This window comes from Scyliorhinus torazame, chromosome 2 (genome assembly GCF_047496885.1).
Source record: "Scyliorhinus torazame isolate Kashiwa2021f chromosome 2, sScyTor2.1, whole genome shotgun sequence".
Lineage (NCBI taxonomy): Eukaryota > Metazoa > Chordata > Chondrichthyes > Carcharhiniformes > Scyliorhinidae > Scyliorhinus > Scyliorhinus torazame.
Genome location: NC_092708.1, coordinates 137676659 through 137698010, shown reverse-complemented (window position 1 = coordinate 137698010; position 21352 = coordinate 137676659). Strand labels below are relative to the sequence as shown.

The window sequence follows — 21352 nt, the reverse complement described above, 5'->3', positions numbered from 1 at the left end:
GCTTATCTGTAAAAATGTTGGACGGGAGAATTTTTTCTCCCCCACCCCCATAGGGCTTTTCTCCCGCGCTACGGAAATTGTGGCGGGAAAAGTGGGCGCAGGAAGGAAGGGGGCCCCACACGCAGGGAGGCCAAGGGTAAACGGGGGAAGCCGAGGTCAGCCAGAGTTTGCTGACTCCCGGAAGCAATATGGGGGAGCAATCAAGCTAGAAGGGAATCTAGCAGGGGGGGGGGGGGGATTAACTGGGTTGCTGCTGCTGAGGGTAAGGGGGAGCTGATATGGGATGGGATGGTCGGGATGGGAGGGCGCCGTCTGGGGGACAAACGGGTGCGTGGGACCCGGGTGAGGAGCTGGTTTAAAAAAGGGGATGGCTAGTCGACGATGGGGTGGGGGGGTGGGGGGCGGGGGGGGAGAAGGGCCCCCCAACCCGGTTGATCACGTGGAACGTGAGAGGGTTGAACGGGCCGATTAAGAGGGCAAGGGTATTTGCGCACCTAAAGAGGCTGAAGGCGGATGTGGTTATGCTTCAAGAGACGCATCTGAAAGTGGCGGATCAGGCCAGATTAAGGAAAGGATGGGTGGGACAGGTTTAGAGGGGTGGCAATACTGGTGGTGAAACGGGTACTGTTTGAGGCTAAGACCATAGTGGCGGACAGTGGGGGCACGTACGTGATGGTGAGTGGCAGATTGCAAGGTGAGGCAGTGGTGCTGGTGAACGTATATGCCCCGAACTGGGATGACGCGGGTTTTATGAAGCGTATGTTGGGGCGCATCCCGGACATACAGATGGGAAATTTGGTATTGGGGGGGGACTTCAACACGGCGCTGGACCCAGGGCTGGACCGGTCCAGATCTAGGACCGGGAGGAGGCCGGCAGCGGCCAAGGTGCTTAAGGGGTTTATGGAGCAGATGGGAGGAGTAGATCCCTGGAGATTTGCTAGACCGAGGTGTAAGGAGTTTTCCTTCTTCTCCCACGTCCATAAAGTATACTCCCGGATAGACTTTTTTGTCCTGGGAAGGGCGCTGATCCCGAAAGTGGCAGGAACGGAATATTCGGCTATAGCCGTTTCAGATCACGCCCCACACTGGGTGGATCTGGATCTAGGAGAGGAGAAGGAGCAGCGGCCACTTTGGAGATTAGACATGGGACTGTTGGCAGATGAGGGGGTATGTGGAAGGGTGAGGGGATGTATTGAAAGGTACCTAGAGGTCAACGATGATGGAGAGGTCCAGGTGGGAGTAGTATGGGAGGCGCTGAAAGCGGTGGTTAGGGGGGAGCTGATTTCCATAAGAGCCCACAAGGGGACAGAAGAGGGTAAAGAAAGGGAGAGACTGATCGGGGAGATTCTGAGGGTGGATAGGCAATATGCGGAGGCCCCGGATGAAGGGTTATACAGGGAAAGACGGAGACTACAGACGGAGTTTGACCTGCTGACCACGGGTAAGGCGGAGATGCAGTGGAGGAAGGCACAGGGAATACAATACGAGTATGGGGAAAAGGCGAGCCGACGGCTGGCCCAACAACTTAGGAAGAGGGGGGTGGCGAGAGAGATCGGAGGAATTAGGGACGGGGAGGGAAGGATGGAACAGAGGGCGGAGAGGGTGAATGGGGTGTTTAAGTCATTCTATGAGAGGCTGTATAAGTCCCAACCCCCGGGGGGGAAAGAGGGAATGATGCACTTCTTGGACCAGTTGGAGTTCCCGAGGGTTGAGGAGCAGGAGGTGACAGGTCTGGGAGCGCAGATTGAGGTGGAGGAGGTGGTAAAAGGAATCGGGAACATGCAGGCAGGAAAGGCCCCGGGACCAGAGGGGTTCCCGGTGGAATTTTGCAGGAAATATGTGGACCTACTGGCCCCACTCCTGGCGAGAACCTTCAATGAGGCTAAGGAAAGGGGGACACTACCCCCGACGATGTCGGAGGCGACGATATCGTTGATCCTGAAACGAGACAAAGACCCACTGCAGTGCGGGTCATACAGGCCCATCTCCCTCCTAAATGTAGACGCCAAGTTACTGGCCAAGGTGATGGCGACTAGGATGGAGGACTGTGTCCCAGGGGTGGTGCATGACGACCAGACAGGGTTTGTTAAAGGGAGGCAATTGAATGCCACCATACGAAGGTTGCTGGGGGTAATGATGATGCCCCCACCAGAGGGGGAGGTGGAGATAGTGGTGGCGATGGATGCAGAGAAGGCATTCGATAGAGTGGAGTGGGACTACCTGTGGGAGATACTGAGGAGATCTGGATTTGGAGAGGGGTTCATCAGATGGGTTCAGCTCCTGTACGGGGCCCCGGTGGGAAGCGTGGTTACAAACAGGCAACGATCCGACTATTTCCGATTACATAGAGGCACAAGACAGGGGTGTCCCTTGTCACCGTTACTGTTCGCGTTGGCAATCGAGCCATTAGCCATAGCGCTGAGGGGCTCGAGGAAGTGGAGAGGGGTGCTTAGAGGAGGAGAGGAACATCGGGTGTCATTATATGCGGATGATCTGCTACTATATGTGGCGGACCCAGTGGAGGGGATGCCTGAGATAATGCAGACACTCAGGGAGTTTGGAGAGTTCTCGGGATACAAATTGAACATGGGAAAGAGTGAACTATTTGTGATGCACCCCGGGGAACAGGGTAGGGGAATAGACGATCTGCCGCTGAGGAGAGTAGCAAGGGACTTTCGATATCTAGGGATCCAGGTGGCTAGGAACTGGGGAACCTTGCATAAACTTAACTTGACACGACAGGTAGAGCATGTGGTGTTGGGTTCTCTGGTGCACAGATGAGCCAACACAGTTGTATGTGGTACAACTCTATTTTATTTTAACTCTTATCTACAGTTCGTTCTGGATACTCTGCACGTGCTGTCTCCCTGAGTGTGTCGTGTAGCAGGTCTGTCCTGGTCCTCCTCTCCAGCTAATACTGACCACCAGGTGTCGTGTTTGTGCTTTTATATCTTTCTGTGATTGGTTGTGGTGTTGTGTGTTCTGATTTGTCTGTTGGTGTGTCTATCATGATGTGTGTGTTTGAATATCATGACATCCCCCCTTTTTACAAAGATATGTGCCTACGTGGTTATAAATATAATCGTGTCGTGAGTGCATCTAAGAGTGTGTGTGTGTGTTGTGTACAGCGTGTGTATATGACGTAACTATTTACATGGGGCGATGTCGGGTGCGTCACACTAACAAGGTTGTACCATAACAAAACATGAATGCGAGAAAAAAAAACTTGAACAGTGGTCCGGTCAGACGATATCTGGAACGATAAACAACAACAGGTTATAATACAGAAGTGTTTGACTTTTTGAACGTATGAACAGCGTTATAAGTCCAGTCTAATGGGTGACCGCCTCAAGAATGGGCTGGTCCTCAAGCCGGTTCAGCTGTGGAGATTTGGGGTCACACTGGTTCACCTTGGACTGTTGGAGGTGATGCTGCTGCCGAAGTCTCTACTTTTCCATTTGTTGTACTTCGTGCAGTGCTTGGTTTTTCATTCGTGCAAATATAACATTCAACATCTTTGTTAGTGTTGCCTTGGCTGTGGTTTGGTTCTGGTGGCGATGGAAGGGGCATGATCCGTGGCATCTCCACGAAGTCATCCTCGGGAACCAGTGGAGGATCCGGCATGTGCGTACGGTTCAGGGTTCAGTTGCGAGCGTGGAAGGCGGCGCAAAGCTCGCTGATTGCGCGGGGGGCGGGGGGGGGGCGCGGCGGGTGGGGCACGGCGGGGGGCGCGGGGGGGCACGGGGGTGGCGCGGGGGGCGGGAGGGGAGGGAGGAGCGGGGGGCCGGGGGGGGGGAGGGAGGAGCGAGGGGCCGGGGGGGAGGGAGGAGCGGGGGGCTGGGGGGGGGGGGAGGAGCGGGGGGCCGGGGGGGGGGGGAGCGGGAGGGGGAGCAGGGGGGGGGAGCGGGCGGGGGGTGGTACATGTGGGTCCTTGGGCTTTTTTTGTTCTTTTCCATGCTAGTTGTTTATAATTATATTTATTTTTTCAATGTTACTATTTCTTTCTCTGTACTTGTTAGTTAATATATTGTTCAAATAACGGTCAATGTACATTTTGTTACAAAGTTGTGAAAATTCTTTTTGATCGAAAAACTTTAATAAAATATATTTTTTTTAAAAAAAGAAACTATGAAATTCAGCATGTCCACATTTACTCTTACCAATTTTTACAGATGCACCATAGAAAGCATCCTATCTGGCTGCATCACAACCTGGTATGGCAACTGCTCAGCCCAAGACTGTAAGAAACTACCGAAGGTCATGAACACAGCCCAGTCCATCACGCAAACCCACCTCCCATTCATTGACTCTGTCTACACCTCCCGCTGCCTTGGGAAAGCGGGCAGCATAATCAAAGACCCCTCCTACCCGAGTTATTCTCTCTTCCACCTTCTTCCATCGGGCAGGAGATACAAAAGTCTGAGACCACGCAAACAGGTTCTTCCCCACTGTTACCAGACTCCTGAATGACCCTCTTATGGACTGAACTGATCTCTCCACACATCTTCTCTACTGAATAGTACTATGTTCCATATGGTCACCCGATGCCTGTGCCGATCAGTCTGTGGCTGTACCGGTTGCTTGATTGGAGTTCTATTGTCCTGGTAAAATGGGCCATTGAAATGCAAACGAGCGGGGGTTTTGATCAGGTCTCGTTACCTGTGTTTCAGATATACATAGGCTCTGTATCTGTCTGAGTCCTGGGTTGGCCATAATTCCCATGGTCCTTTGCAGGTGGCCATCTTAGATGGCTACATTCCTCCAGCAGGTCATTTGTCAGCCTGAGCAGGTATTGACATTGAGGGTCCGGTGTTGATTTCTGAGGAGGAGGAGCGGACCACAGAGAGGGGCCACTGTTCCATCCTTGCTCCACACTTAGCACCATCTCAGATACTTATACTTCAGTGGGATTGTGTGCATCAGCTGAAATGGCAGCACAAACTGGGGGTTGCAATGCACGATCGGCGGAATGGCTAGCAGAGGCTGTGACAGGCCAGGCCTCTGACTCTCGGAGTGAGGGATATCAGGTAGATACTTGAGTACAAGGCAGATGGAGAATCTCAGGAGTCATCCTTGAGGTGGCAGAAGTTAGATGTCCAATGTGAGGTGCCTGAAGATCTGGCAAAATTTCCAAAAGGTATGCATGTCCTGGCACAAACAATGGAGAAGTCCATCCTATCCTGAGCACTATGATCATCCTCTGTTCTGAACACATGGTTTCCTCCATTGAAAGATTTCTGGGTGCATGTTCAGATCTGGAAGCCCTGGCAGTGTGAATACCCTCAGGTAAACATTGCCAGTGCAAGAGATGAACAGGACACCTGGAATCTCCACCAGGCCATCATTCCACTCCGGTTAGCAGAGAGGACCTCACATTGGTGAATAAACAACAACTATTTGCATGTAGAGGTACTTCTCAGGGTGTTCCTGATGGTGACAGAGGTTCCTCCTGCAACCCCCAACGCCCCAGCTGCCTCTGACACCTGCATTTAAGATGTCATGGTGGCAGCAGAGGCCCCTGCCACGACCCTCTTAGCCTCAGGTAACCAGAGGAGGCCTGCCAAGATCATCCTGGGGGCAAGAACAACAGCCTGGCCCCACCCCAATGATAGGGAAATACTAGTGCAGCACCTATAAACAAGCGAAAAAAAATCATAAAAGCTGCAAATGTTCGCTGCATGTGTACGGATGAGTGTTTTGTTGTTCACCTGCTCTTTGTTAAATTCTTCAGCTATAACTTGGTGTTTTATTGCTAATGTGTGGACTGGGGACTAACTTACATTGATAGTAGCCATACTGATAGGAGCCACAAAGCTATGGCATCTTCTGATGAAAATCACTGGCCCTTAAAACATACATGTGCAAAGACGAGCCATTTGTGGTGTCTTCAGTGTGTGCTTCATATGCTGGGGCAGAAGTATGATGGTGCCCCCTTACTGTAGTTTGCAAGATGGCAGCAATGCCTAAGTTGAACTACCTCATGATGAGGGCCCCTCTCATCTCCTGAGCACTGTGGGTCGCCATGGTCATGGTCAGCATCTTATTCCGCCTCACAGTCACTGCTGGACTGATGGAGCCTACCATACCCTGATCCACAAGGTTTTAACTTGTTTGTATTGCCAGGTTATGCAGTGCACAGCACACCCCATCCATCAGGGAAACACAATCTGGGACAGACTACAAGATGCCAGCAGAGTGGTCGAGGCAACGGAACCTCAGCTTGTGCAGACATATGGTTTTCATTATGGCCGCCATGGTGGAGGCAGGGCTGGCATTGTAATTGTCTTCCACCTGAGACCATGGGTGTCTGATGGTTGTCATAAGCCACCTCCTTAATGAGTATCCTTTGTCTCCTATCAAGCAGCCATCCACTTGAGCAGTGGTAAAAAGCCTGGGAGTGCATCATGATTTCTGCACGATGTACCCTTGCAGGATGTGCTGATAGTGATCGTAAATAATCATCACATTCAGAGTGTAATACCTTTTCAATTAATGACAGCCTCCTGTGGGTGTGCAGGTGCCTTGTACAGTCAGTGGTCCCTTGTGAATTAGGAAAGTCTGCCATAGCCCCGAAGCATCTCATTCACTCAACCTGACTCTCATCAGTACTTAAACAAATGAAGGTTTCTACGCCCCTGAATAATGGGTGGAATTCTCCCAGGCCTCTGACGGCGAGACCAATGGCAGGCTGGAAGTGGGTGGGGGAGAATTCAGTGGGAGATCCAAAACTCTGTTTCATACCAGCGTAAAATGGCAGTGGGATCTTGCCAACCTGCCCACGATAATGGATTGAGAATCCCGCTAGAGGCCAACAGGAAACCCATTTGCATCCCACTAATGGATGCAGATAAAGACCCAACCAAAATCTTCTTCCCATTCCCTGCGATGCCAGAGGAAAACATGCTGGACCAACTAGGCATGGAGAAGTCAGGACTGACCTGAAAAAGGCCTATGGCTGCATCAGGAGTTTAGGATAGAGGCCACCAGCAATCCTATATCCTGGAGCACCACAGCAGGTCATGGGGGGGGACCATCTATCAAATGTATCTTCCACTTCAGTGTCTTCAAGGAGGTCAACCTTCAAGTCTCAGAATGTTCTTGGAGATCCATCTTCTTTCTTCAATAGGTCCACCTTCTTTCTCCAATGGTGGATCAATGGCGTTGGGCTCCTTTTAAAGATAGCACCCGAATATAACAGTGGGATGTGCGCCTTCATGCCTGCTCAGCCATGGAAGAAAGCACAAAACCCTTGGGTGCACAACTAATTATACTGGGGATGAAATATATTGTATGGCTTACTTTAGGCCTCCGTAGCAGGAGACACTCTCCATTCCCCGTTCCTGTCATGCGACTTAGTCTTGGATGAGAGACTTTCACCCAATATCTCTGTTACTGCTTTTATACAATGGTGGCTTGCCGATTTCAAAATACCACACAGATCAATTACAGATGCTCAAAATAATGCATAGAGAGTAAGGCCACTATTACCTTCAGTGCCATAGGCGTTGGATGGCTAGCCATGCAGTTGGAAGTGATCTTCCCACAATCATGTCACATATGGATGTCGTCACCTCCTTGGATGGAGGGAGATGGCTCTGATACTGGCACTCATTCATCTGAATGTAGTTAGTGTGTTGCCTGTAAACTTCTCCCTCAGAGTTTATGTCTTTTCCTGGTGCATGCCTGCCCATGTTCCTTTTGCTGGTGCAAGAAAAATAAAGGCAGTTTTAATATTTGCATTTGTAAACATAAGTAATAAGATATAGTTTTAAGTGTGTTTAATTTAATGTTCCTGTGCCTGGAAGGGTAAAGCCGATAGTTAGATTCATGCTGAACAAAGGTATTTATATGTGTGGGGGTTGGCTAAGTTATATTGTGTTTCTATTGTGCTTAGAGAGGGTTAAAGCATGAAAAGTAAATAAAAGGTTTAAGCGTATGGGTATTGCTTAGCAACTGGGGCCTTGTAAGGTAGAGAGCTTTTCAGTTTTAATTTTGCTAATTTGTCGACAGTTGGAGACAGGACCATGGGGCGAGAACATCTCCCAAGCCTGCCAGAAGAAAAATTGGACAGGACGGGAGCTGCAAAAAGGCTGGCTTCCTAAAGTATAAGTTACAGTCCAGATAACCAGGGAATTGGGACAGCAAGATTATTTAAAACAAACAGAGTTAAGTGAACAGAGACCAAGGTATTGGTCAGAAGAATTCAAGGAAGAGTAAACAAACTGTTCTGAGTTAAAGAAACAATTGCAGTAGCCAGATTAAAAGTGGACAGTAGCCTTCAAAGGTCAATCAGATGTCTGATGCCATTTTAATACAGCCTAGGAATCAAGAGTTAAAGCAATTGTGAGCAGTTTGCACAAAATTCAGGACAAATAAATCCTGAAGGGGTTTGTGTAAAGTCTTGGACTGGATTCACTGTTAAAAGTGGTGGTGAAGCTTTTTTCAAAGTGCTATTTGGAAATCCTAGTCTGGATTTCAGAATGCAAATCACCAAAGAAAAGCATTATTTTGAGAGAAGCTTCTAAAGCATGTTTTTGGGAGTGGAGTTTGGAAACTCTCATTTGACAGTCATCTGGGGCTTTTCTGGGGAGAAATCCATGAATGCTAACTTGCGCTCAGAGTGGAGAATGTAATTGACCACAGCCATCTGTGTGCTTAAAGGGACTTTGTGTTAATGAGACTATTGTATTTTAAGATGTACTTTTGTAATCCGTGTTCATTTTAAAATCTGTGTGAATTGTTAAACTAAGCGGAGGGTAAAGGCATATTGTAACATAATCCGATATTTTAAAATTTAATAAATCTTCTTTCCTTGTTGTTAAAATTAATGAATGGCTCTGCGACTCTGTTCCTCCATGTTATATTTTTAAAAAGTTAGGCGACTGCATTCTCTGTCAGTGGGATCTCCGCTTCACCGGCAGCGAACTCACGCCCGCGGATTTACCGATGGCGTGGAGGTGTCCACAATGGGAAACCCCATTTGTCAGCTGCCTGAACGGAGGGTCGCACTGCCAGCGGGGGTGCGCCACAGCAGAAAACGGGTTTGGCGGGACGGAGAATCCCGCCCAAGGTCTTTTGAGCCATGGTTCCATTAAAGGGATCTTCCTATCCAGTTACAACATCAACCGGGATCATATCACTGGCCTTCTGGGCCTTCAGTTTAATTAACTTGCTCACTTGCTGACCGATTGGTTGTCGATGCCCTGACCAACAGCTTTCCCTCTCCCACCTTCTCTTCCCACTTCCTCACTGAAAGAAGTGGACTATTCCATGGCTGCTTTTTCTGCAGACAGCCTTGAAATTGCCTTCCTTTATTCAAGCCCGCTTCCAAGCATGTCCTTCACAAATGACCTCTTTATTTCCTCAGGAACAAAATCATTCACTAGTTTAACACTGGACAACTTCAGTGGCCTCTCCTGGACACTCAGGTGCAGCCTCCGACTCCTCGCCTGTGTTTGCTTTTATCCTGCCCTGCAACCCTTCAATACACCCTCTCTCGATTCCTGCCCGCCCATATGGCCACGTGAGACTAACATTAAATCGCACAGGCTATATTAAATTTCAGTCCGACAATTGACTTGTTAATTGCCTCAAGTATTCGATAATTGACCTTAATCTTTTAATCAAACTTTTTGGTCTGCTCCCCTTCTGTAATCATGGGATATCAAGCTGGCCCAACGTCACTACACCCAATTTAACACTTGATGGGGGACAGCCATCCATCTCCCAACTGTAAAGTTCCGCCCTAATAGTTCATTGGAAGAAGCTTTTTCTTCACCTAATTACTCCGAATAAATAATTAGCTCCAATTCCAATAAAGTTGTTTTTATGTCATTACTAACTTTCCCTCTTGAAATGCTTCCTAAATGTTCCTTTCATCACAGCCTTAACTTCCAGTTATTTAGGTTTCACAGCTTATAGGCACATTTTTTATGGTTTGTTAGTTACTTCACCATAAATAACAAATAGCTAACAGCCTCAGATTAAACCCAAATAAAAATAAAAATTCCTCCAAAACAGTCTTTCCAAAGTGCTTTATTTTTCAGGATTATTTTGTAACAAGTATTTCAGATTTTCTGGAATGAAGAATAAGGGACGCTATTCTCCCCCCCCCACCCACGCCGGGTGGGAGAATCGCCGGGGCACCGCGCAAATCGCGCCACGCCGCCCTGACCCCCGCACGCGGTTCTCCCACCCCCGGAAACCAGTACCGCGCGATTCGCACCGGGCCGCTCGGAGAACCGGCGAGCGGCGATTCTCCGGCCGGATGGGCCGAGCGGTCACTACGATACGACAGGTTCCCACCGGCACCGTCCACCCCGGTCGCTGCCGGCGGGAACTCTGCAGGAACGCTGGGGGGGGGGGGGGGGCGGCCTGTGGGGGAGGGAGGGGGGCTCCTTCACCGGGGTGGCCTCCGATGGGATATGGCCCGCAATTGGGGCCCAACGATCGGCAGGCTGGCCTCTCCTCCCCCCCCCCCCCCCCCCCCCCCCCGGGCCTACCTCCTTCCGGCGCGGCCCCAGAACACCGGCCCCATGTTGGTGAGGGGCCGCCGTGCGTAAGACATTCACCATGCAGGCGCAGGATGGCGTGGCCCTACTGCGTATGCGCAGGATTGGCTGCCCCAACTGCGCATGCGCGGGTTGGCGCGGCACCCTTTTGGCACTGTGTAAGGACGCTGGAGTGGCGCGAACCGCTCCAGCGCCGTGCTGGCTCCCTGTGGGGGCCAAAATAGGTTGTGCCCGGGCCCTGCTCACGCCGTCATGAAACGCGACAGCGTTCACGACAGCGCGAACACTTGGCCTCCATATCGGAGAATCGCCCCAAGCTCCTATTGTGAGCTATAAAGACATCCATTCCACTTCTCAAAAGATCTTCAATTTAAGCACAATTAAAAAATCTGTTCAAGATTAGAGATATGTAAATTATGAATTATTAAGTTATATATGCTGAGGCTTTTCAGGGTCGCCAGTGCAGCTCGAATCCTGTGTCATCAGGACCTGGGGATAAGTAATCTGCCTTCATCAAATAAAGCAAAGGCAGACTATTTGCATAATTTCTGGAGCTTCTTTTGCCAATCCTGGAAAATCTGGTCAGTCAGTTTTGCTACAGCAGTGTCCTCAATTGTTCTCAAAGTGCCCAATTTTTATTTTGAGGTTACCGTTTTGGCACCCGTTCCAATGAGCTCTCTGGTGCCAAGGCACTGCTCAGGCACCTCCATGACATTGTGGAATGAGTACTTTATTTAAATAGAACTCCGATTGGGCTTAATGAGCAGCTTGGGCACCGGATCCCAGCCTGAATTGTGCTTGTCATCTGCACTACAAGGTCGAGTGCCTCAGATATCTTTCAAGCTCTCGAGTCTGAGTTTCCAGAGATAATTGTGTCACAGTATCTCATCTCAGCTGAGTAAATCAAAAGTATTGTTTTTGACTGTTTGCCGAATTGTAACCTTTCTGTTACAGCACTGGTTTACAGAACTGGAAATTCTAGCCATGCTCTTTGCAGCTGCCATTCATGACTATGAACACACGGGAACCACAAATAACTTCCACATTCAAACCAGGTAGGAAGCAACATTGCAAAGTGTAAGGAAGAAAACTTCCAGGTGAATTTCTCAAAAGTACCTGTCATGATTCCCCGTTAAAATTCTCTTCAAAGTGGAGATCTTGGAAATAAAAATGGTTTAACTTTCTATATTGTTTAATTGGGTTAGACCAGATCTGGGGATTGAAACTTTGCCTTGGACGATAGTATTAACTGGACAGTATCACGTTGACTGCCAGTTATCCACATGTTTGATATTCAGTTCTACTGAAGGCAATGGAAGTGAATACTGGGTGAAGATGGCAATTCAATACTGTCCACTCTGCATTATCACGCAAAACTATTTTTTACCACAATGTCATCAATAATTGCAGCTCATGGTGCATAAGGAAATATCATGGGCTGAATCTTACCAGAATTTGGCAAAGTGTCAGGCTCAAACTAAAAGCTGGCGTGTAGCTCTCCAATTGCACAGACCAGTTTTCTCTCCAGATGTGAAGCCTCTTTAAAGAAAAAAAATGAGTGGGTGTGGTTTACCCTGGTAGGGTGGGGCCTGATAAAGCCAGCAACTAACTCCACAGAGATCGAGGCACCTTCTTTAAACCGAATGGCCACGAGCCCCCACCGCAGAGGTATGCGGGGGGGTTCCTCTTTCCCCTCCCACCCCGGCTACAATCATGGTCGGCATTCCCGTACACCAATCCGCCCCCCGCCACAATAATAACCAACATTCCCATCCCCCTGGCAATCATCACAGTCATTCCCATCCCCCATCCCCCGATAATAATTGCTGGGACTCTTTCCGCGTCCGTCCGTCTCCCCCCCCCCCCCCCATCCCCCCCCCACCCCCACCACAGTGTTTGCTCAGCCCCCCATCACCACGCATAAATGAACCTCGCACCAATGGGGCTTTCACGAGGGCCCATCACTGGCACTGCCATGGTACAAGTTAGCATTGCCAGGCATTGCCCTCAACTGATTCCTGTTTGGTCAGACATGTTGTAAACTTTTGCCCAAGGTATTAATATTTAGTTAGGGTGGGGGGGGGGGGCATCATGTGGCAGCAGGCCTGTTAATAATATTTAAATTTATTAAAATCTATTCAAATGAGGTTACCACCCTTTGTGGCTGTGAAGTTCGTGGCATTGCCAACGAGGGGTAGGGAAAATTGGTAAATGCGATCTCTCTGGAGAGGATTGCGTTGTGTGATTTTCTCCAGATCTTGCTCCGAAATCAACAATCCCTTGCACGGTTAGTGCAGGCTCAAAACCACCTCCTATATCTTCAAGTCTTTTTTGATTACAAACGTTGACAGCGTTTGTACTACAATTTTCTTGCCAATATTTCTACAATTTGTGATGACATCTTGCTTCATTTTATCTGTAGAGGAACATGCTATGTACTTCTGGAGATCTGCAAAATTTTAAATTTCTTGACGTTCTCAATGAATGACCTATAAAGGAATTGTATTCTTAAAGCAAGTGACATTCTCCTGGAGTTCCTAGCCTGGAAATTGGGCTGTACCCTAAAGCCCAATTCCAGTGCAGCACTTCATCAGTGGTTGACAGGACCACAGAAATTTAGTCTGCTAGCCTCATTGTTTTTTTAACCATTCATGCGATGTTGCTAAGCGCTGGCTCGGCCACCATTTATTGCCCATCCTTCATTGCCCTTGGGAAAGTGGTTCTTGAACCGCTGCAGTCTTTGTGTTGGAGGTACACCCACAGTGCTGTTAGGAAGGGAGATCCAGGACTTTGGTTAAGCGAAAGTGAAGGAATGGTGAGATAGTTCCAACTCAGCATGGTGAAAGACTTGGAGGGAAACCTGTCGGTGGTAGTGTTCCCAAGATGCCCTTGTCCTTGCCATTGCCTATTTTCAGTGGGCTGCTGGTGCAAGTCACACCAGAGGCAGCTAGCAAAGCTCTTTATGCTACTTTGGTGCAATATAATTTTGCCAATTGGATCTCAAAGAGGTGTTACGTTCCCGATTTATGCATGCAAATGGACTGAGTTCTGAGTCTTTGCCAACATGGTAGGAGGTGGACGTTGCCATAGAATGAATGTAGGCTCACCAGCCACAAAATTGGACCCTTTAGTGACAGTTGTACAACTGGACAAATAGCCTTTTCAAAGATTTACGATAACGCAATCACAATGCTATCATACCCATTTTACTTTTATTTTATTAGAATATTCTCTGCTTCTCAGACAAATAGGTTTACAAGTAATTGGAAATATGACATTATTCCATTTTTCAGATGCAGTGTAGCTCTTTCTATAGGAAGTCCACAAACACTAACTCACCTTGTATTGCATCAGGGTTTAATTTCCCATGCCCTACACCTGCATCACAGCTCAGTCACTCTGAGTGTGCAGGAACTTATGGTGATCGCTGTTTTAGGAAAGGGAAAAGATGTTAGACAAATTTATTAGTGTTTTCTAACACTATAGCAGCATGGTAGCATAGTGGTTAGCACAGTTGCTTCACAGCTCCAGGGCCCCAGGTTCGAATCCCAGCTTGGGAGACTGTCTGTGTGGAGTTCTCCCCGTGTGTGTGTGGGTTTCCTCCGGGTGCCCCGGTTTCCTCCCACAGTCCAAAGATGTGCAGTTTAGGTGGATTGGCCATTCTAAATTGCCCATAGTGTCCAAACAAAGATTAGGTTGGATTACAGGGATAAAGGGGACAGGGTGGAGGTGTGGGGCTTAGGTAGGATGCTCTTTCCAAGGGCCGATGCAGACTCGATGGGTTGAATGGCCTCCTTCTGCATTGTAAATTCTATGGTTCTATGATTCTATAAGAATGCAACTAATGCACTAAACCGTTTTACACATGCCATTATTACAATAGGGTCCATTGGTTTTGAACAGAGTTCATACTGGGTGAATGGGCGTTGAAGTGCCATAACTTGACATGGAAGGTAAAAGGTGTGTGGGGGACATCTGGTGATATGGAGGGGTCATTGGGCAGCATGTGGCTGGCATTGGGAGTGAGTTGGGGTGTGCACAGTGAGGGCTAGAGGACCTAAAATGTTAACAACTGGATATTAACAACTGGAACAAAGTCCCAGAGAACTGAGGCAGGCCCTGTGGCCACCTCCGATCTGCTTCTGTGGATGATGGGCCCGAGTATCTCCCACACCACTGACCCCCAAACCACAACGAAAATCGTGTCTGATAGGCACTTTCACCCAGGCAGACCTGCCAAATCATGAAATTTTCCAACACCAGCTATCCACCTCAAAGACAAAAATCAAGTTCTAGTAGCAAGTCTGGTAGCTTTATCGAACAATATCATTTAATATTTTGACTTCAAAAATTGCACCATAGCCTATGATCACGATGCATATTTAGTTGAAATTTCTCTGTGCTATTTTAGTGGGGCGGTTAATTTATGTCAGCTTCAATGGGTTAATGCCACAACTAAAATAAAGAGCAAGAACTGCCCAAAGAATAAGTTCAGTAAACTTTCATCTGATGGTGTAATTTCAGTATCTTTGTTTTTAATCTAGCATGTTTGTGGCCACTTAATTGTGCAACAACATATTTAATGTCAATTATTTGGTTTCATTTGTTTATTAACAGATCAGGTGTAGCTATTTTGTACAATGATCGTTCTGTTCTTGAAAACTATCATGTGAGCGCTGCCTACCGATTAATGCAAGAAGAAGAAATGAATATTATGTGCAATTTATCTAAAGATGATTGGCGGTAAGATGAAATTTCTTCAGAATAAAATAAATTGTATAAAAGATTATGTTCGGAATTCTCCGGTCATAAGGATTCACTTTTCCCGCAGACAGCATACCCCCGCCAACAGGTTTTCTGATGGCGTGGGGTGGTTTCAATGGGAAATCCCATTGGCAAGCGGCGGAAAGATAGAATTCGCCACCAGCGAACGGCACGCCAACAGGTAGCACACGGCTGGAGAACTGGAGAATCCCATCCAATTTCCAGTATTAGATTCAAATTAATTGTTTTTTGAAATACCTCAGAAGATTGTACAAATGCAAGTCTCTCTATTGTTTAGCGTTATGGTGTGATCATGGATTTGTTCTAGAATTAGTTCAATTATTCTTTTTAAATGTAGCCACACACATTTGCAATAGATTAGCAGGTGTGTTAGACAATGTTTACAGTTGAAAGAAAGTGGTAGATTCATATTCTGCATTTCTGTAGTATTGAATTTTTTTTTAAAAAGGCAGAGAGTGAGAGTTCCAGTAACTTAAAAGTCTTAAAGTTACTCGTCTGAACCTAATTTATAGATTAATGAACAACAAAAATCATGAGCAGCAAATGTGTTGATTTTTATGCATGATCAATGAATGAAATCAGAATAATATTGCAGGAAGCAGTCTGTTCTTGTTATTATTATATATTGTGGTTTGTGGTGTGTTTCGGGGGGAAGCGAGGCTGGGTCTAAGCTTACCTCTGTGCACTGTACAAGTGTACATCATGGAATCGTTTGGCTATTTAACAAAGTTTAAATTCATTTTGCTGTTAATTTACATATTTCTAAGTTCCTGATACTAACAGAACTCAATGTTCTAAGCGATGAACAATGACCAGTGAGGCAACAACACTAAAGTCAGCCCTCAGCTTCTAATTCTCCAGATCCAGAGAATTCAAAAGTAAAAGCCAGCAAATAATTATAAACCAAAATAAGAATTAACTGCTTGGATTTTGAGGTCTGAAATGGACAAATGTGAACCTAGAGCTGTATTTAAACAGTTGCTATAATTTGTATAAGTTATAACATTTGAGTCCTGAAAACATTTTAAATTGAATACGATTTGATCGTCACTTTGGTAATTACCAACCACGTGACCATGAATACATCATTTTTTACATTGCTTACAAGAACCAAACACTTCATCAACTTGACTACTACTCTGCAGATAAATCTTTACCTTTCTAATTGCACTCACCTCATCTGAGTTCCAAGCCTGGCCTTTTTGCAGTCCATACCCCAAATCCTAAACTTCATTCTAGCCCCAGCTCCTACCTAGGCTTCATCCCAGCCCACCACAGACACGCAAAAGCACAACAAATTTTGAAGTTTCCCATTCCCGAAGCCCCAGTCCCAGAAAGAGCTGATTCAATTTTGCAGCCTTTTGATCTCAAAACTTTCTTTAAGGTCACCGTGGCAGATGAGAAGAACATAAATTCGGTATCCAAGAGGCCGAAATGACTTCTCAGGTTTAATTTGAAGCTTTAAGTTTGTTCTCAGGAAGCAATGTGAAAAATGCTGCATTAACATATACTGTGAGACAGGCAGTGGCATAGTGCTATTGTCACTGGATTAGTAAACCAGAGACCCAGAGTAATGTGCTGGGGACCCAGGTTCAAATCCCACCACTACAGATTGTGAAATTTGAATTCAATAAAAATCTGGAATTAAAAGTCTAAGATTACCATGAAACCATTGTCGATTGTCGTAAAAATCCATCTGGTTCACTAGTGTCCTTTAGGGAAGGACATCTGCCATCCTTACCTGGTCTGGCCTACATGTGACTCCAGATCCACAGCAATGTGGTTGATTCTTAACTGCTCCGCAAGATCAATTCAGTGTGGACAGTAAATGCTGGCCATGTCCCATGAACAAAGAAAAAACAATATTTCCGGTGGAGAATTGAACACTTTAAAGTTATAGTTTAAAGTTTAGGTTGTTCAGGAGTGATAGCAGGAAGCACTCCTTCACACAAACGGATTCAAATCATTCAGAGTACTCTTTTTCCCGAAAGGCTGTTGATGCGAGGTCATTGAAAATTCCAAAACTGAGAGTATTCAGGGGGCTGATTCTCTGGCCGCGTTGTGCCCGATGCAAATCCTGTTATGTCGGGACAATTCCGGGAGAGGCCAGAAATGGGATTTACGCTAAACAGTTTCCAAAGCTCCTAGACTGCTCCAGCTGGTGTGATCTGGTTCATGTCTTCGCTGGGTGTGGATAACCTCAGCTGGTTCGGGAATTGAGCCCACTCTGTTGGCGTCTTTCTGTATCACGAACCAGCCGTCCAGCCAACAATGATCTAATTGAAAGGGGCTGAATGGCTTACTCATGATCCTAACTTCCTGATATTTTTTGGCAAGCCAAGCAAACATATTTTAATTATCTAGTTACTGCATGCAGCATACTGCATGCAGCAGGCCAGCAGGCAAGGTTTGTGAGCAATCCTGACATCTCAAGCAACCCCCACCAATCTAATTTTTAAAAATAGAATACTTTGGGATGATGGGTTAGGCCTCACAATTCCCAGAGAAAATAGGACAAGTCGGTATCCTGCATGTTTCACCCATTTCTTTGAAAGCATTAATTAGCGTCTGACAGGCATTGGTCCTGATTCGCATTATTGAACAACCTCCTGCCTGTTTTACATGAGAGTGCTGGAAGGCCATTTACAGGTCTGCCTGGAAGTTGATTTAAGCAGTCGAATAGCTGCACAAAATTCCTGCCAGATTTTCAACTGCCAGTTGTCAGGCAAGAAATGGGCAGATGGCACCTGAACATCTTCCACTTGAACTCTGTGAGGGTGAAAGGTTGATTGCCCCTTAGCATCGCTTGAACTTAAAGAAATTGACCAAAATAACAGAAAAGTCTTTCACTTAAGGACAAGTTACCCCGACATACATTTGGCTTTAGCAAGAACATTCAGACAGGCTGGCATTTCAGCTGGTGAACTGTACTTCATGGTTGACATTCCTTTAGTCGTGGGAACATTCGAAGTTCAGCACTTTTTCTAAATTTTTCCGCTCTTTTATTGTAGACATGGCAAGAAAGCTAGCTGCCAGATGTATTCCCATATTTAGCATTGTCAACAGCTAGTCATAGCATCATGTTTTATAAATCTTAAACAGGGAGCTGCGTTCATTGGTGATTGAGATGGTTTTATCGACCGACATGTCTTGTCACTTTCAACAAATCAAGACCATGAAAAATACGTTGCAGCAGCCTGAAGGGTGAGGCAATTTACTTACCTTGATTTTTTTTCTCTAAAAGCAGGAAACTTGTAATTGTGTATTGCACATTACCTACCTATATTCCTTGAATGCAACAAGTCTATGTCCTTGATTTTGCAGGACTGATAAAGCTAAAGTTATGTCATTAATGCTGCATGCAGCAGATATAAGTCATCCTGCAAAAACCTGGAAACAGCACTACCGCTGGACAATGACATTGATGGAAGAATTCTTCAGACAGGTAAAGGCTTTTGATGTACTGCAAAACAGCACATACCACATGCAATAGGAGCACTCTTTATAAGTGTCTTATTGCAGAAACACTATTTTCTAAAGCCAGTTTCTTGTAATGTGTACATTATTTAGTTAGGAATATTTTCAGGAACAATATTATCCTATTACATGCTTCCTATTCACAGGACACCTTGAAATGTTGCATTATTTCCATGTATAATTAGGACAAGAAATTTTTATTCTCTTTTTGGGCGGCCAACTGAGGGTGGACCCCATTTCTGCCAGTTTTCCGCCCCAAATCGGAGGCGCCGAGCTCCCTCAAATTTTAAACTTTCCCATGGTCTGCACTCTGATTTCCAAGTAAGCTCATTCCAAGTAAGCTCATGGGCAGCACAGAAGCATAGTGGTTAGCACTTCACAGCGCCAAGGTCCAAAGTTTGATTTCCAGCTTGGGTCACTGTCTGTATGGAGTCTACACGTTCTCCCTGTGTCTGTGTGGGTTTGTTCCGGGGGCTCCGGTTTCCTCCCACAAGTCCCGAAAGATGTGTTTGTTAGGTAATTTGGACATTCTGAATTCTCCCTCTGTGTACCCGAACAGGCGCCGGAATGTGGCGACTAGGAATTTTTCACAGTAACTTCATTGCAGTGTTAATGTAAACCTACTTGTGAAAATAAAGATTATTATTATTGTTATTATTTGTCTGTTTAGAGGATCAGTGAAACTACGGGTCTGCTATTATTCTCACAACTTACTTGGGGTGGGTTAGAAAGACCATAAGACATAGGAGCGGAAGTAAGGCCATTCGGCCCATCGAGTCCACTCCACCATTCAATCATGGCTGATTTCAACTCCATTTACCGGCTCTCTCTCCATAGCCGTTAATTCCTCGAGAAATCAAGAATTTATCAACTTCTGTCTTAAAGACACTCAACATCCCGGCCTCCACCACCCTCTGTGGCAATGAATTCCACAGACCCACCACTCTCTGGCTGAAGAAATTTCTCCTCATCTCTGTTCTAAAGTGACTCCCTTTTATTCTAAGGATGTGCCCCCCGGGTCCTAGTCTCCCCTGCTAATGGAAACAACTTTCCTACGTCCACCCTATCTAAGCCATTCATTATCTTGTAAGTTTCTATTAGATCTCCCCTCAACCTCCTAAACTCCAATGAATATAATCCCAGGAAGGTGCAGCAGGATCAGTGGAAACTAGTTGGTGAGCCTAAAGAGTGTGCAGAGTTTCACTTGTGGTTTCTGCAGGTGGGAGCAGACCTTCACAATCCTAGCGTGCTTCCTGATTGATATGGAGATTGTGAGACCATCACAAGGTTTACCCTTCTAACCCTACACATAGCAGAGATTCTCTGTCCCATTAACATATACTCAGTCAGGTACAAGATTCTTGTTCCCATCCTGCATAGTAAATGAGGAAAGGTTTAAAAAGGTCTTGCCATTACTACCACACCTACCCACCGTCCTCTTATCTTGTAAGCAGCATGACCCAAGTTTTGTGCCATCCAGAAATTCCATATTTAATACTTGTACATGCCAAGCCCTTGCCTTACAGTTCTGTCCACACAGAAAGCTGGCAGAAATGGGGTCCACCCCAGTTGGCTGCCCAAAAATAAAACCTAAGACACCCAATCAAGATGCAGCATGCAATTTAAATCCTTGCCATGCTCAACCTTCCCTGGACTTCATCCATGAAAACATCAGGTTCAATTTTAACTCTGTGTAAATGGATGTGTTTCAAATGAGTTAAAATCTCGCCCCTGATCATTTTACTGCCATATTTGATATTGTACTCTTATTTGTGAAAGAGAGCGACACTGATCTGTCAACCAGAGACAGTGCCAAGCCTGTGTTCCATGTTTCCTTCACCACAGTTGGCAAAAGATTTGTTCAGCTAACCTGGACAATTTAGGAGAGTTTTCATCAGTCATTCACAGGTAGATAAGCAAGTTAAATTTTGTACAAATAAAAATAAAATGTTTCTTTTCTTACTGCAAAATCATGTGGAAGGGAGCGATACCCACTTCCAAATATGAGCTTGTGAAGCTCTAAATCAGGAACACTGAAGATGAAAATTGACCCATGGTCTGAAGATTACTGATCCTTCCTTGACTCACCTCCTCTTATAAAGGAAGCAAGAAATGCTGTGCTTTAGGCACTTTCTCAACAAATAAGGGGAGAAGAATAAAACAAAATTGGCTCTCCAAAGTATTTAGGAAAATTAAATAATGAAAATTGCAGAAACACTCTTCATATTTTATTAATATTACAAGTAAAACACACAAAGGCGATGTAAGAGTTCCTTCACTAAAGGAGTTATCCTTTCTCAAATTTCAGATAAGCACATGAGAGGAAATATATAGCAAACCCAGCAGAATAATATTGTATTGTGTTTGGCTTTCATTTCAATGTTATTGATTCAAACCTGGTATCTTAATGAGGTTGGTTCACTGAATAGCTGCCTCTGCCCCCACTAATAAATTCAAAAGTGCATTCACTCAGGAAGAAATTAGACAAGGCCTGTTCTCCTAATTCAGCTCTCCCTCTCTTTCACACTTGGTGTCCTAGCACATAGGACTGCCCATGAGATAGATTTTTAACTCTCTCT

The 21352-nt window shown here is 46.1% G+C and overlaps 1 protein-coding gene across 1 annotated transcript in view; it reads left to right on the top strand.

Moving 5' to 3' along the window:
• The window catches only part of pde1a (phosphodiesterase 1A, calmodulin-dependent), an 851988-nt gene that overhangs the window by 738001 nt on the left and 92635 nt on the right, over positions 1 to 21352 (top strand). The window contains exons 10-13 of the mRNA XM_072477634.1: positions 11466 to 11566; positions 15129 to 15254; positions 18399 to 18500; positions 18621 to 18741. Of these exons, the coding sequence (XP_072333735.1) occupies positions 11466 to 11566; positions 15129 to 15254; positions 18399 to 18500; positions 18621 to 18741 (450 nt within the window). The remainder of the gene's footprint in view (positions 1 to 11465; positions 11567 to 15128; positions 15255 to 18398; positions 18501 to 18620; positions 18742 to 21352) is intronic.